At 62.7% G+C, this 15113-nt stretch overlaps 2 protein-coding genes across 5 annotated transcripts; one reads left to right on the top strand and one right to left on the bottom strand.

The window, feature by feature from the left end:
- The first annotated feature begins 744 nt into the window (after nt 1-744).
- On the top strand, nt 745-9247 carry RNF126 (ring finger protein 126). Of its 2 annotated transcripts, XM_068420810.1 has the most exons (9): nt 745-840; nt 3700-3758; nt 5175-5238; nt 5775-6016; nt 6650-6718; nt 6804-6873; nt 7098-7191; nt 7654-7769; nt 7993-9247. In XM_068420810.1, exons 1-9 carry the CDS (start codon nt 766-768, stop codon nt 8143-8145), a joined length of 942 nt encoding a protein of 313 aa, XP_068276911.1. In that variant the 5' UTR covers nt 745-765; the 3' UTR covers nt 8146-9247. The 2 variants fall into 2 exon arrangements, with proteins under 2 accessions (XP_068276911.1, XP_068276912.1); XM_068420811.1 differs by lacking the exon at nt 7654-7769.
- A 1404-nt stretch (nt 9248-10651) lies between these two features.
- On the bottom strand, nt 10652-14726 carry FGF22 (fibroblast growth factor 22). Of its 3 annotated transcripts, XM_068420697.1 has the most exons (4): nt 14477-14726; nt 11477-11580; nt 10957-11177; nt 10652-10857 (listed from the first exon to the last, which is right to left on the bottom strand). In XM_068420697.1, the coding sequence occupies exons 1-3, from the start codon at nt 14724-14726 to the stop codon at nt 10983-10985; spliced, it is 549 nt and encodes a 182-aa protein (XP_068276798.1). In that variant the 3' UTR covers nt 10652-10857; nt 10957-10982. The 3 variants fall into 3 exon arrangements, with proteins under 3 accessions (XP_068276798.1, XP_068276799.1, XP_068276797.1); XM_068420698.1 differs by having other exon boundaries at nt 10652-11174; XM_068420696.1 differs by having other exon boundaries at nt 10652-11177.
- Between the last annotated feature and the right edge of the window lie 387 nt (nt 14727-15113).

Consider the following 15113-nt stretch of genomic DNA (forward strand, 5'->3'; position numbering starts at 1 on the left):
CGGTGCCACCCCCGCAGCCCTGTCACCCTTAAACCCCAAAACCCCCCAAACCCCACAACCTCACCGTGCAGAACCCCCCCCACCCGCCGCCCGACAGCCCCGAACCCCGGCTCCGCGGTGCCGCAGCGCTGGGTCCCGGTGCCCCCGGTGAGGACCACCCCGTGCCCCCCCAAAGCCGCAGCCTGGCGAGGGGGCCCGGCTGGCCCCAGCCCCCCGTGGGGTTGCCATCTCGCTCCCAAGCGGGCAGGGCCGTGCCTGCGCACCCCTCACCGGGTCACCCCAAAGACCTCGGCCAGCGCAGGAACAACCCCAAAAACCCCAATCCTTCACCTCCCACCCCCCAAAAAACCCTCCAGCGGGGAGTTCTCGGGGGGAAACCCCCGCCTCGAGCGGTTTTTGCTGGAACTCAACACCCACATCCCCTCGCGGCTATCGCGATTTGGGATTTTCAATGGAAAAAACACACTTTTTCTTTATTTTGGGGTGTGTGGGGGGGTCAATCCCTCCCTCCTCAGCTTTACCCCTGGAAAACTCAGCCCTGACGGATCAGACGGGGGCCGGGAGCGCGGGGCCATGCAGCACCGGACGCCCACTCTCCTTATAAGGACTAAGCCCCGCCCCCCGGCGCTTCCGCCCCGCCCCTTTCGCGTTTCCCCCCCCGCCTCTCTCATGTCCCCCCTCGGCCGCCGTCGTTCGCCGCCGCCGCGTTGGGCGGGGCCGCGTGGGGCGGCTGGAAGGGGCGGGGCCGGGCCGGGGGTGAGGAAGATGGCGGAGGCTTCGCCGCAGCCGGGACGGTTCTTCTGCCATTGCTGCTCGGCCGAGATCGCCCCGCGCCTGCCCGTGAGCGGGGGCGGGGGCTCGGGGCGGCGTGGGGGAGCCGGGGGAGTGGGAGAGGGCGGGGGGGCGTCTCGGTGGTTCGGGCACGTGGGGGTGAGGCCTGAGGGGGGGCCGGGCCCGGAGGGCGGGGAGGGCCCGGGGGGTGTCGGGGTGCGGGGGGGCGTTGGGAGGGGCGGGGGTGGGGGCGGTTCTGCGTGTGGCCGTTGGGGTTTGGGGGCCGTTGGGAGGGGCGGGGGGGCTCCGGAGCGAGGAAATGGGGGCGCTGGGGGGGGGCGGCCGGTGGAGCCGGGCCCGGGTGTGGCGGGGGCGGCGCGGCGGGACGGGGCCCTCCGCCCTGCTCGGCCGGGGAAGGGGGGGCCCAGCGCGGCTGTCCGCGGGGCCGCGGTTCCTGCGCTGCAGCCGTGCTGCGAGGAGGGGGGGGCGGCCCGAGCAGCCCTGCCTCGGGGCGGGTGGCGAGGGCGCTGCTCCCCTGGCCCGGCCCGGCTCCGGGCTGCCCCCGGCGTGTCCCCAGCCGGCTGGAACGGTGTGACACGGACCCCCCCTTTTCGGTGTGGCACCCCCCCTTTTCGGTGTGGCACCCCCCCTTTTCGGTGTGGCACCCCCCCTTTTCGGTGTCACACCCCCCTCGGCTCCGTGCCATTACCCACATCTTCGTCCCGAGCGAACCGGAGCTCCGGGGGATGATGAGGGGGCTCCTTTTTGTCTCTTTCAGCGGGGTTTAAATGAGCCTGAGCAAAGCTTCACGGGTGACAGGACCTAAGACAAGCGCGCAGCCCATCCGTATGCCCCACTGCCATGCAGAAGCGCTCTGTAGGCTCCGTGCAGCACCTGAGTGGGGCTGCTTTAGTCACTGAGTAAAACCTCGGCTTGCCAGGAGCCCTGTTTTCCTGGGGCTGGTAGAAAAGGAGCGTTGGCTGTTGGAAAGGAACTGGCCAAAACATCATGGTGGGTCATGGCTAGATTTTCTGCGGATCGCCTGCCAAACGCTGTGAGATGTTAAATTCGATTTGGAGGATCCTGCCAGTCGCCAGTTGTCCTGAAACTTTTCAGAGCGTCTTGTCAGAATAAGGCGTTGCTTTTTGTTAATGTTTATTGAATTTTGGAAGTCACCTGATGGTGAGTGTAGGTGTCTCTCTGCCGCAGCTGATTAGACTTCGCCGCCCGTTCGGTTTTGTGACGCGCTGATTGTCCTTTCGCCCTCTCCCTCAGCCGTGCTGGTAAATCTCGCAGCTTGTGTGAGGACAGTGTGTGGACAGTTTGAGGACAAAACTCCTGCTGAATACATCGATGGGCTGGAGAAGGTGGCTCAGGAGCCGCAGGGTGGAACCTAGAAATATCGGTCGTTTATTTTTTGTTTGGACGCCCCGTGTTGGGCTTGTGCCAGCAGAGCACATCTGGCAGTGAACCATAGCAGGGAGCGGAGAGCTGCTTCTGTTGGTTCAGGTCTGGTTAATTGCTGGTTAATTAACTAGTTTTGGGGGTCCCAGTTCATTCAGTTTCACTTACTGTTGCAGCCCAAGCTCCTGGAGATACCGCAGCAAACGCTGCAAAAGGAGCGATTCAAACAGCCTGAGAAACAACCAACTTTGACATTTGTGCTGTTCCAGCTGCAGAGGAATTTGCTGATCCCTGTGTTCAGAGCTGTCTGCGAGCACACACACAGAAAAGCCTCCCTTAAATAGGAGAGTTGAGTAAGTGGCTCACTGCTCAAGTGTGGCTATACCATAATAATTTCCACCAGTGCCATAGTGGTGGAGAGTAAAACAGGGAGGGGGAATTTCGAAGGCAGAGGCAATTGGTCTCATTCTCTGTGCTCATCACAGGAGTTCCCGTGTGCTGGTAACCAGCTTCGAGAAGAATTTGCACGGTGTAGGAACGTTCTTGAAATCAAACGTTGTGTAAATTGCGCAGACCCCGTTATTTCAGTCGTGCATCCAGAGAGTCCCGCGCAGAAGAGGGAGCAGCGACCTCCCCACGTCTGTGTCTAGGTCTTGGTGTTTGCTGCCTCCTTATCTGGCCGGGCAGCGGGTCGCCGGCGTTGCTGCCCTGCGCTGGGGCCTTATCGGGTTTTTCTGCAGTGGCTGGAGGAGCGATCCCAGGTGTCTTATCAGAGCAACCCCACGTGGCTGGCGTCCTCTCCTCTGTCGGGGAATCCATCGACTCTGTTTAAGGGCCTGTGCCAACTCGAACGTAGCAGTAGTAAAGGGAAGTAGCATTATTGTTATAAGCTCTGAAATTTCCTCCGTGCTGAGCCTGGCTTTGCCAGCGCGGTTGTGTTTGCCCGCAGTGGCTGTTCCGCCCCGGCCGTGGCTGGGGTTAGGTGCGGGCTCTGTCGCTTCCCCTTCTGACTCAGCGGTGCTGCCTGCTGCTGCTGCTTCTCGAGCGCTGAGAAGTGGAGTAATTTCCTGTCAGGGTCTGAAGCGTTCGGGGCTGCTGCTCGCTAGGACAGTCGGTTGTGGGGTGTAAACTCTTGACTAACACCAGGAGTTGGGAGGACAGCGACGGTCGCAAACTCCCGAGGCGTCCCGCTGCTGCTTTTCTGGGAGGGCCGGTGGTTTTGCTTTCGCTTCACCCAGAACTACGTCAGATGTTACCTAATGCTTTGTCTCTACGGGGGATTAATTAGTGTTATCCAAATCTTTTCTAAAGTCAAGTTCCAAACAGGCTCAGGCTTAACGATTTGCCTCACTAGTCTGCTGAAGGCAAATATCAGCGGTTTGGGGTCGTTCTGGCTCTGTCGTCGTGGCGTGCGTTTGGGGCGACAGCTGTAGGACTCTTCTCTTCCGCCCCGTCACACTGAAGGCACCTTCACAGCTTTTACGTACCACTTTCTTTTCTCACTCAGTATTTCTTCTCCCGTAGGACTATATTTGCCCACGGTGTGAATCCGGTTTTATTGAAGAACTCCCTGAAGAGCCAAGGTAATGTGCGGCCCCAGAGGCTATTGCTGGAACGAACTCACTCTGCTTTGCTCTTTTTCTAGTTAAAAGGCTTTGTTGGATACTGAATGCACCATTTTTACTATTTCTGCCCAATATTTGGCTCATCTTTCCTCACTATGGGTAGATAGTGCTTAATTTGCTGTTTGCACCTACGGGTAGATCAGCCATGGGAATGCCGAGTGTCGTAGGTTGCTGGTAAAGGGCGGGGAGGAATGGGCTGATCTAAAACAAACAAAAAAAAAGCGGTGGAGAGGCTTTCCCCATGGCGTGTGGTAGCTCTGAACTGGTTTGAGTCATCAGGGTAGAGATAACCCTCTGGGAGAGGAATCTGTGGAATGGCGAGTGTCGTGTGCCTCAGTGTACAATGGAATAACTCAGAGTACGAACGGCGAAACGTTTTGATGAGACTTTGGACTCTGCACGGGGGCAGCGAGATCTGCGTTCGTGTGCTTTGCTGCTGACTCGGCAGCGGGACTGCTCTCTGGCAGCGTCGGAAGGGGCGAGAGCAGGAGAAATGTCTTAAAATGTTTTGGAGACGTTTGCTGGACCTTGGCTGTGACTGGCTCGGGGACTGGCAGCGTGCAGGCAGGCTGGCAGGCGCCCAGCGCAGGGGCAGGCTGGGCCGCGCAGGGGGTCTGCCGGGCGCGTGTTGCTGCCCGCTGAGAGCAGTGGTCTTTACAGACTGAGGCATCTGTACTGACAAGGTGACGTTTGGTCTGACTGCACCAACCTTAGAGGCTGAAAATCAGCCCTGGCTAATCCTAACTGTGTTGGTCGTTTGCTGTGACCTTGGGAGAGTCGCGTAAATCGCCGAACCTTCGACTTCTGGTACGGTGAACATCAAAGCGTAGACCTGGATGCTGAGCAGTAAATGTTCCTGCAGCTCTCTAAAAGCAGAAGCCTAACAGCATTAGGAGTTTTCCTAATAATCTGTCTCGTTTGGTCACACGCCTCTGCAATAGAGAAGTTCCTTTGATTCAAGTCTCCTCTCCGCGGTGCTCCAGAGGATTAGCCGATGTGTTTGGGGTGGATTGTGCAGGGAATCCTTGCTTGACGTGGTGCAGTCACTTCTCTGTAGCTTCATGAAATCAGAACCTAAAAGGGTAGGGAGAGATGGGCGAGGATGTGGGAAAGTGGAGGTTGCAGGGAGGGAAAAATGGAAGTTGACGTGGGCAATCAGGCAGCAGCTGAGGGCAGACCCTGCCCCGGGGCGGAGGGGGGGCAGAGCAGACCTCTGGGGTCCCTTCGAGCTCTGGCTCCGCACAGAAATGCGTCGGTTGCTGCCCGTGTGCTGTGACCGAGCAGCTGGGGGGTCTGCTCCTGTCAGCTCACGTCCCTTGCTCCCCGCTGCTGGGAATCCTCCCGAGGCTGACCAGCGCCCTTCCTTCTTCACAGGAACGCTGACAATGAGACCAGCTCCTCGACGTCAACCAGCGATCAGAGCAGGCATCCTTTTGAGGTGAGTAAGGCCTCTCTGTCTCTTCCAACGCTTTCTGCTTTGCCATGGAATTGAAGTATTTTTCCATTAGTACATTGTTTAAATGTTTTTTGGATTATGACAAACTTTGTGCAAGGAGGTATTAATACCATCCACACGCTGCTCCTGAAATCTCCGCATGTCGTGTTTTTACTGCGCGTTTTTAATAGGACCATCACTTGTAGCTTATTCTTGTTGTGAGGGGGCTGAGCTGGGATTCAGTGAGCTGTCTGGGTGTGTTGCTATGCAGTGGCCTCAGCTTAAAAGGCAGCAGTTACGTGCAGCAGCTGAAGAGAAGCCAGGGAAGTTGTAGTTATTTCTTACCTTCATATTTAAGTCAGTGTCTGCTCCTCCCTGAGCTGCCTGTCAGAGTGCCCTGGTTCACCGGTGTCAGCCAAGGCTTGGGAGTTGCTGGGATCTGAAGAGCCTGTTGGAAGGCTGGTGCAACACCAGGCATGAAAGCTAAGAGCTGTTTTTCTCCCTGTTGCAACCTGCTCTCTGAACTCTCTCCCTCCCAGAACGTGGATCAGCACTTATTCACCTTGCCGCAGGGCTACGGCCAGTTTGCCTTCGGGATCTTTGATGACAGCTTTGAGTTTCCGTTCGGGTCCAACGTGCAGTCGGAAGACAACAGGGACTCTGAGGGCCGGAGGGAGCGAGAGCATCAGTCTCGGCACCGATACGGCGCGAGGCAGCCCCGGGCCCGTCTCGCCACGCGCCGTGCCGCCGGCAGGCACGAGGGAGTCCCCACGCTGGAAGGGTGAGAGCAGCGGCCGGGTGCTTGTGGAGGAAGCCCCGTGATTGCTCACTGGTGGGAGTGAGCTGGAAATCAGCCCGTGCCTTTTTCTCCTGAGCGCAGCTGTCTGCCCCGACTCCGCCGCAGGTGCCCACTTTGCCCCCGTGAACGCGCTGCTGGGCGGGCAGGCTCCGGCCGGGCCCGCAGCTCTTGGCAAGCTCCTGCCCTGGGTTGAGAGTGGCCCTTTCACCCGAGCTCAGCAGCGTGGGCTGCAGGGTGGCTGGGAGCTTTGACCATTAAACCTGCAAGGAGGAAGCGTTCCCTGGTTGTTCCCAGGTACTGCCAAAATGTTGCACTTGGTCTGAGGGGAAACAAGAGAAAGCACGGGACAGTGAGACTGATGTTTAACTGCACCCTGGAAAGCCACTTGCCATCTTTGTCAGAAATCACCCCCTTATGAGTAAAATATTGGAACTTCTCTTTGTCAATGAATAATCAGTTCAAAAGACGCAGTTTCTATCGCTGCAGGATATTTTTCCCTTTCCCCTGATGATGTGACAGTATTTAGCGATTCAGCCACTCCTTCCCTGCTGGGTTTCTGGGCTGCGAGCGAGCAGACACTAATTCGTCCATAATCCTGCTTTTCTTGTCTTTCAGAATTATCCAGCAGCTGGTCAATGGAATCATTGCACCTACAACAATACCAAACCTAGGACTAGGTCCTTGGTGAGTTGGAAGACGTCCTGCTCTTTCTGACAGTGTTCTTGTTCGTGCTCCCAGCCGAATTTAATTGTTGTCCTTATTCTTACAGGGGAGTCTTGCATTCGAATCCAATGGACTACGCGTGGGGTGCCAACGGCCTGGATGCAATTATCACACAGGTAAAATTGGCTTTATCATGGTCTCTGCTGTCCTTTGTGCAGTGCTGCGAAATCGTCAGCACCTCTTGTGATGCGGGGGGGGAAGCACTGAAGGGGAAATGGGAGACGAGGTCTGCAGGGCAGGCGCCGCAGGGGCCAGTGCCCTGGGTCAGTGAATGGACAGGTTCTGTGTGCTGCTGAGCTCACAGCTTCTCTCTGCCCGCTGGGGCCTATTGTTTTTTCAGTTACTAAATCAGTTTGAAAACACTGGACCGCCGCCAGCAGACAAAGAAAAGATCCAGGCCCTCCCCACCGTACAGATCACACAGGAACACGTAGGTATGTGTGTCTCCTCCAGGGAATCGTGCACAAAGAGCTCTGTCAAAGTTCTGTTTAACGTTTTCTTGGGGTTTTAATTTTGTCTGCTAGTACCTTCAAGGCCTAAAATATTTCAAAGAGGGGGAAAGCTGAAGTATCGCTCTGTTACACTCGCACAAAAAAAAAGAGCAGTGTGGGCTGGATGGGTTTGCCCTGGGGAGGGAAAGTGTTCTGAGGAGTTCAGTGTGGACAGAGATGAAAAAGCAGAAGGGAAGGGAACAATGAAGCAGTGAGAGGTGGAGTGATGGTGGTAGGACCCACAAAGCAGCGAGCTTTCCTCTCTGCAGGGGTGAAGCAGTGGTGGGGCAGCAGTCCCAGGAGCCAGTGTGGGGAAAGGGAAGAGGTGGTGGGGTCCCGAGTCAGGGGCTGTGAGCGTCGCTCTGTGTCGCTTTAGCTGCGCTTTGCTTTCCCCTGACGCTGCAGATTCTGGGTTAGAGTGTCCTGTGTGTAAAGAAGACTACACAGTGGGCGAGAACGTCCGGCAGTTACCCTGCAATCACCTGTTCCACAACAGCTGTATAGTCCCGTGGCTGGAACAGGTTAGTGCCGCCCGAGCGGGACCGGGGTTTGCAGCTCTCGGGTGGTTTGGTGGCACCGTTCTCCTCTGTAAATGTTGTCACACCTCCGTGGTGAGGCCTGAGCACGAGCAGCCTTTGGTCAGCGGAAGGAGTGTCATCCCAGCCTTTCCTTCAGTGCTGCTCCCTGATCCTTTTTCTAATCCTGTTTCCCATCTCTCGTTTTGTTTTTGTCTGCTCTCCAAAGCACGACACGTGTCCCGTGTGCCGGAAAAGCTTAAGTGGACAAAACACTGCCACAAACCCCCCAGGACTCACAGGGATGAACTTCTCATCATCCTCCTCCTCCTCCTCTTCCTCCAGCTCACCAAGTAATGAAAACTCATCGAACAACTCATGAAATCTTAATCCAACCCTCTGTCCCTGGGGCCCTGTCCATTGTCCCTCCTCCCTCCCCAGCCACCGTAAGCAACGAAAGGGGCTTCCAGAGCAGAGCGAGGGGAGGGTGGTGCCCCCAGGATTCCCTTTTGAGTTCTGAAGACACGGAGACTCTGGGTCCTTCAGAGATGAGAAGCCTCAAGTCCCGTGATGGGGGGGAAAGAGCTCTGTCTATTAATTAAAAACATCCATTTGCCGCGTGGACTTTTAACCGTTGCAGTGAGAGGCGGCCGCGCTCCGGCGGCGGAGAGCCGGGGCGCTGGGCTAGCGGTTGCAATTCTGACTGGGAAGGTTGTTTGTATGGTTTTGAGTTGGAGATTCCTTCCTCTCTTTCTTTTGCTCCTCCTCCTCCTCCCCTTGGATGCTCTCTCTTCTGCTTTGGAGGTTGAAGTCTTTAAAATGGAAGCGTAAATACTGCCTCCCTCCCGGGGTCTCCAGCTGGGGAGGGCCAATAGTTGTCACTGAAAAAAATGAACTCTTGAAATAGACCCCGTTACCCTTCCCTTGCACATCTCGAGTCCCATTTATTTTTCTTTATAACCCCGCCCTTCTGATACTCAACACTGAAAGGGTTTTTATAATTTTAAATTATTACTGCCGTTAAATAAACGGACGTTTCAGCTCAACGAGACATTGTGCATGATTTGAGGAAAACTACAGGGTAAGCTCTCCGGAGGCCGCTGCGCTGAGCCGTCCCGTCCCACCCCGGGCAGGCCGGGCTTGTCCGAGCCCTCCTGCGTGCCACGTGGGCGTGCTCCGAGCCCCGGGCACCAGCACCTGCACACGCGTTGCCAGCCCGCGCATTGTTGGCTGCAGGATTGTAACTGAAAGCATCCTTGCCTGGTCTTTTGTACTTTTTACACCTCCCTGGTGCAGTCCTGCCCTTCTCTCAGCCTGAGCGGACTTTTCCTCTGTGTGACATCAGGACTGGGCGTGCGTCAGAGCCAGGACCAGCCACATAGCATTGTGATTGAATAATATACAGGAAAAACGACGTTTTGGAGAAAAATGTATTTCAGAGCTACTTCAAATACAGCTGATTAAAAAAAGAAGAGCGAGACAAATATCCAGGTGTGTTTGTGACTCAGTTTCTGTGACAGAGCTGGAGGTTGGAGAATGAAAAGAATGTGACCGGGGCGGGCAGTGACCTACCTGCTGCCTGCGTCCGCGCTCCGCCGGGAGGGGCGAGAGGGACGAAAGCCTGGGCTCCCCCCGCGCCTCGACGCCAGAGCTGTCAGCGGGGAGCCTGCCCCTGTGGGGCTGCTGGGGGGACGGCTTTGGGGCCTGTGAGCGGCCGGGGTGGCTGGGGAGGGTGCTGGCACTGGCAGAGCTTTGGTGCTGCTTTCCAAGCAGCCGTGCCCGAGGCCCGGGCCCTTCTTCCCACGAGGGGCCGTGCCCGCCGTAGGAGGGGGAAGGCGGGCGCCTTGGTTGGTGTTTCTTGAGCTGTGGTGGAACAAAAGGAGAGCAGGTTCGTTGGAGAAGACGTCCCCGGCGCAGGGGCAAGAAGAGGCCTTTGCCAAGGTTGCCGGGACCGCGTGGCCAGTGCTGAGCAACTCTCCTGGAATGTTTTTCCTCCCCGGCTTTGCCAGCGCAGCCCAGCGGCGCCTTTTATCCGGGCGGGCGGGTGCCTGCAGGACGAGGGTTGATCTCGGGACTGGTATATCAGGGTTAAGAGCTCATCCTCCGCCCGAGGTTGAGCCAGAAGCTTCTGCCGCCGGGATCCTGGGCTTGGGAGGCGGCGGCAGCAGGAAGGTCCCCGGCTGAGCCTGCGTGGGCCATCGGCTGGGCTGGCACGGAGGGAAGGCTTTGCTCTTTAGTCACCAAAACGCAGACCAGGAGACCTGGAAAAACCTTCCTTCTCCTGCTGTGTCCCAGCGTGGGGCTCCCGGCTCCCCCGGGGCGCGGGGGGCGATTCCTCACGTGTGAGCAGGGCTCGGGGTGGGCTTCAAGGGGGCGAAGCGAAGCCCGTGGTGGGTGGGTGGGTGCTGCCACCTGCCCGGCAGGGGCTCGGGGCCGGGGCTGGTGCCCGCCGCGGTCACCACGCAGTTAACGTGGTGGCTGTTCCCTCTCAGACTGGTTTGGAGCTGGTCCGGTAAGAAATGGAACAAGTTTGGTGGTTTTGCTGGGGCCATCGCTCACGTCTGACGTGACAAAGCGACCAGGCTGCGGTGCCTCGCTGCGGCGGGCGGCGCAGGGACGTGCCCTGGCCAAGGCGCAGGTGCTATTTCTGGCCGTGGTCCCCTCCAGGCGAGGGGCTGCTCCTGGCCACCAGCCACATTTCTGGCTCCATCTCTGCTGGGGATGATGGGCTGAGGGGGGCAGGACCGGCCTGGAGGCGCTGGCTGGAGGCTGGGGGCTGGCAGGGGACCCGCCAGCAGCAGCAGGGACAGCGCTGGTGGCTGCAGCTGCGACCCCGGGGAGCCGACGCCACCCGGCCCGAGCCAAGCCCACCATCGAAGCTCCAAGACTCCATACCACGAACACAGCTTTAATTGCCACGGGTGCTCAGACACGAGACAGACACAACCCGCCAGTATGTCCCAGCCCCCGTCCAGCCCCTGCAGAGACGCCGGGCCGTGCGGGTCGGGGTCGGCAGCCCCGGTGTGCGGGACGGTGGGGAGAGCCGTGTCCTTGCACGGCCGCGTCTGGAGCATCTGCCTTCCACATCCATCCTCTGCCGTGCGTTTAAAAATAAAACAATAAATAGCAAAAAAATAGATATGTGCATAAATAAAATAACTCTTTTTTTTTTTTTTCCATTTTTTTTCCCTACAGGGTGGTCCGGAGCCGCCGTGGGGCTCAGCTGACGAGCATGGGGAGGAAGTGGGTGGAGGGGTGCTGCCGGCGCGTCTTGCCCCCTCGCCGCGGCCTGCCCTTGCTATTGAGCGAGAGGAACATGGGGCGGCCCCGGTGCCGCCAGCGCAGCGACGCGTAGGTGTTGTAGCCGTTCTCCTCGATGCGCTCCGTGAACTTGCAGTTGGGGCTGAACTCCTTCTGGCAGGAGAGGGAAGGGGGTGAGGGGCGGCTGCGCTCGGCTGGGGCCCATCGTTGCCCCGTTCCAGCGGGGGGGAACCCCAGGAGTGGGGCAGGGCAGGACCCCGGCTGCTCCCCGGTCCCCGGAGGGCAGAGGGGCTCCGTGGGCGCAGTCCCCCGCTGGGAGCAGGTCAGGGCGTGGGAAACCAGGAGCCCGCTCCTGGGCACCGGTCCCGGCGGGTCTGGGACCCCCCGTTCCAGCTCTGCCCTGCGCCTCTGACCCCGGTCCGGTCCCTCCCGGGAGGCAGCGTCCGACCTACCGACCCGTAGAGCCTCCCCTGCTTGTTCATGGCCAGGTAGAAGCCGGTGTGCACCGCCCGGATGGCCACGACGCCCACACGCACCGACCGGATCTCGACGATGCCTGCGGGACAGGGAGCGCGGCGGTGAGCCGGGGAAGGACGGGCGACGTCCCCGGGGGGCCCTGCCCCGACGCCGGCTCTGTGGCCGCAAAGTGCCCTCCCGGAGGGACGGGGCCGCTGACCCTTGCCCAGCGCTGGAGCAGCCAGAGGGACGGCAGGAACGAGGGCTGCAGCCCGAGCCAGGAGCAGGAGGGGGAACCTCCGATTCGGGGGGGATTTGATCTTTACTCCTCTCCTCCCCGGGGCCAGGCGCTTCCCGGGAGCCGGGCTGCGCAGGAGCGGGGCCAAGCACGACCTCCGCTTGCCTGGAACCACCCATCGGCCTCTGCCCGGTGCCCACCTCGCGATCATCCTGCCCCCATGGGCAGCTCTGCCTGGGCACCCGTCCCCAACACAACTGCGGTGCCCCAGGGCCAGACCCGCCCCCCGCGCGCTCGGGGCACCGAGGCCGGCGTGGCCCTTGGGGGGCAAAGTGTGCGCGGGGGCGGCAGCGACGGCCCAGCGCGGCGGACGGAGGCACCGGGGCAGAGGGGGCAGGAACGGGGCCGGGACGGTGCTGCCCACAGATGCCGGTGCCGATTGCCCGGCTGGCACGAGTGTGGACACACGGCCCCGTGCCGGGCACCGCGGGTAGGGGGGATGTGGTGACACTGCAGGACGTGGGGACGAGCCCGGGAGGTGGCCGCAGCCGGGCTGCAGTGGCCGTGCCCGGTCACCAAGCTCCGGGCGCAGCCGCTAATGGCAAAGGCATGTGGTCGGACCAGCGACCGACGGGGAAACACCCAGAGCATCGTCAGGGCCTTGGGATTCCTGCACCGCCCCGCACGCAGCCAGCCCGGGGTGCTGCTGCCAGCCCTGCTGCCCGCCGGGCCCCCGGTGCTGCGGGAAGGGGGAAGGAGGGTCCGGCGGGCAGGGCTGCGGGCAGGGTGAGTCCTGTGGGAGCTGCCCGCGGGCACCGCTGCCTGTGGCTGCCCCAGATGGTGAGGGAGGATGCTCAGAGGCTTTGGCTGGCGGCGGCACACGCAGCACAGGGGGCTGCACCCCTGGGCAGCGACCCCCCGGCATCGCCAGCATCGCCTCCCTGGGGCACTCGTGCCCTCGCCGGGAGCGGACGGGGTGGATGTGGCACCGGGGCAGCCTTCGGGCTCCCGGGTGTTCGGCTCCTTTGGGGCAATGTGTAAGAGGGGATTTTCAGCCCAGCCGCCTCGGTGCTGCCGCCAGCACCCGGCACCCACCGGGACCCGCAGGGCCCAGCCCAGCGAAGCCGTTGACGTGCAGCAGCCGCGGGGAAGGGCTGAGCGAACGCCTGCGAATCCACCCCCCTCGATCACCGTCTGGAGTCGCTGCTATTTATAACGAAGGACTTCTGCTCTTCTAAAAATAACCCCCCGTTGCCGTTCCCGGCACCCGGCCGGCTCTGCCGTGCTCTGCTCGCAGGTGCCTGGCTGGGCTGGGCCCCCCCGTCCCGCTGCCGGACCGGTGACGTCCTCCCGCGCTGGCCAGGAGACGGGGCAGCCCCCGCTGCCGCCGGGACACGGGCTGGGGGATGCTGCTCCCGCCCGCAGCATCCTTCCTGCCCCAAAACCTGACACTGTGCCAGGGCCCCCCGGGGATGCTTGGGCACCCCCCTTCCCAAGGCCCCCACTGTGTCCAGCCGCCGCCCTGCCAGCCTGGTGCCCCTTCCCTGTCACAGGGGCCGGGACCCAGCGCCCGAAATGGGCTGAGCCGCGGGTGCTGGAGCTGGGCTTGCAGTCCTGGCCCCGGCCACAGCTGTACCCCGGGTGCCATGTCCCCTCGGGACCCACGGCGCTGTCACCGGGAGGGGACCTGGGTGGCAGCAGACGGCCGCGGAGCCGAGGCAGGACCCCAGTGCCGGGAGCAGCCTCTCCGCTGGCGCAGGGACCCCAGCGCCGGCCCCCGCAGCCGCCTCTTCCCACGGCCGCACGCAGCCGCTCCCGAGGGCCGCGGGGTGGAGCAGCCCCAGCCCCAGGGGAAGGCCTCATCCTGCCGGCTCGTTCCCAAGCTCCGGATCACAGCACAGCCCGGGCAGCACCTCTGCGCGCTGCGGCGGGGGCTGCCGGCTCTGCCCGCCCAGGGCTCTGCGTGACGGGGGTCCCTGCGTGACGGGGTCCCTGTGTGACGGCAGCGGATGCTCCGTGGTCCCCTCCGAGGGCGCTGCTCTGCTCTCCCACGCCAGCCTCATGGATGCTCGGTTCTGAGACCAGCTTCGCCCCCAAAGCTTCCTCCGTTCCTCCTCCTCCTCCTCAGCCTTCACCCTCCCCAACGTGCTTACAGGGAACGATCAGATCCCCCCGGTCAGAGCCAGACGCAGATACCCCAAACGCAGGGCAGGGGACGCAGCCCCCCGACTGCGCTGCCAGGACGAGGTGGGACGAGGGACCCCCCAGGTCACCCCAGGCAGCGCTGGCCAAGTGACGCCAGGTCCCGGTGCCCGCGCACCCCGCAGTGCGGGGGCAGCAAACCCCGGGGAAGGGGCTCCCGGGGGCGAGGGCAGCAGGAGCGGGGCTGCCTGCCCCGGCCAGCCGCCTGCGGGACGGCGGGGACGGCAGGGACGGACTGCGGGGACAGCAGGGATGGACGGCGGGGACCCGCGGCTCCCGCACGGCCGGAGGAGCCGCCCCGGCAGAGGCTTGTGCCGGGCGGGAGGAGCTGCGGGCGCCGCCCGGGCTGGGCACAGCGGGGTCCCGCCGCCGTCTCGGGGCGCCTCCGCCCAGCCCTCGCCCCCCCGGCCGTGCCCGCTGCCCCGTGCCCGGCCCGCCAGCGCCCGCCGCTCCGGCAGCCCCGGCGCACCCGCGGGTGGGAGGGCGGCGGGACCCCGCGGGGGCGGCCCCAGGCCCCGGCTCTCCCCGCTCCGGCCCCGGCCCCGGCCCCACTCACTGCCCGGCCGCTCCCTCCAGCGCGTCCCCTCCACGCCGCCGCCGCCGTCGATGCGCAGGAAGAAGCGGGTGGCGGAGAAGAGCCGCCGCCAGCGCACGTCGCCTTCCAGGTGGTCGTAGCTGCGGGGGGGCCGCCGGCCGCCCCCAGCAGCGCTGCCCGCCCCCGGCCCCGGCCCCGGCCCCGGCCCCGCCAGCACGGCGAGCGCCCCGGCGAGGCAGGCGGCGATGGCGGCGGGGCCCCCGCGCCTCATGGCGGCGGGCGGCGGGCGGGCGGCGGGGCGCGGCGGGGCGGCGGGCGACGGGCCATGGCCGCGGCGGCGACCGGCCCCGACGGCGCGGGCGGCCCGAGCGCGGGGCGAGCGGGCGGGGCGGGGCGGGGCCCGCGGCGGCCAATGGGCGGGGCGGGGCGGGGCCGAGGGGCGGGGCCTCCCATTCACAAATCCGCGCCCCGACGGCTACCCGGGGTCCTTGTCCCGGGTCACTCGCCCGCGCTCACGGGGCGCCCGGTCGGGGTCCACGCGCTCCGGTCCGCACCGGCTCCCGCGGCGGGCGGGCAGCGGACGGGACGGGCTGCTCGGGCGGGGCGGGGGAGCGCGGGGCCGCCGTCGCCCCGGGACGGTGTCGGTACCGGTCTTGGT

The sequence above is a fragment of the Nyctibius grandis genome, chromosome 31, assembly GCF_013368605.1.
Source record: "Nyctibius grandis isolate bNycGra1 chromosome 31, bNycGra1.pri, whole genome shotgun sequence".
Classification (NCBI taxonomy): Eukaryota; Metazoa; Chordata; class Aves; order Nyctibiiformes; family Nyctibiidae; genus Nyctibius; species Nyctibius grandis.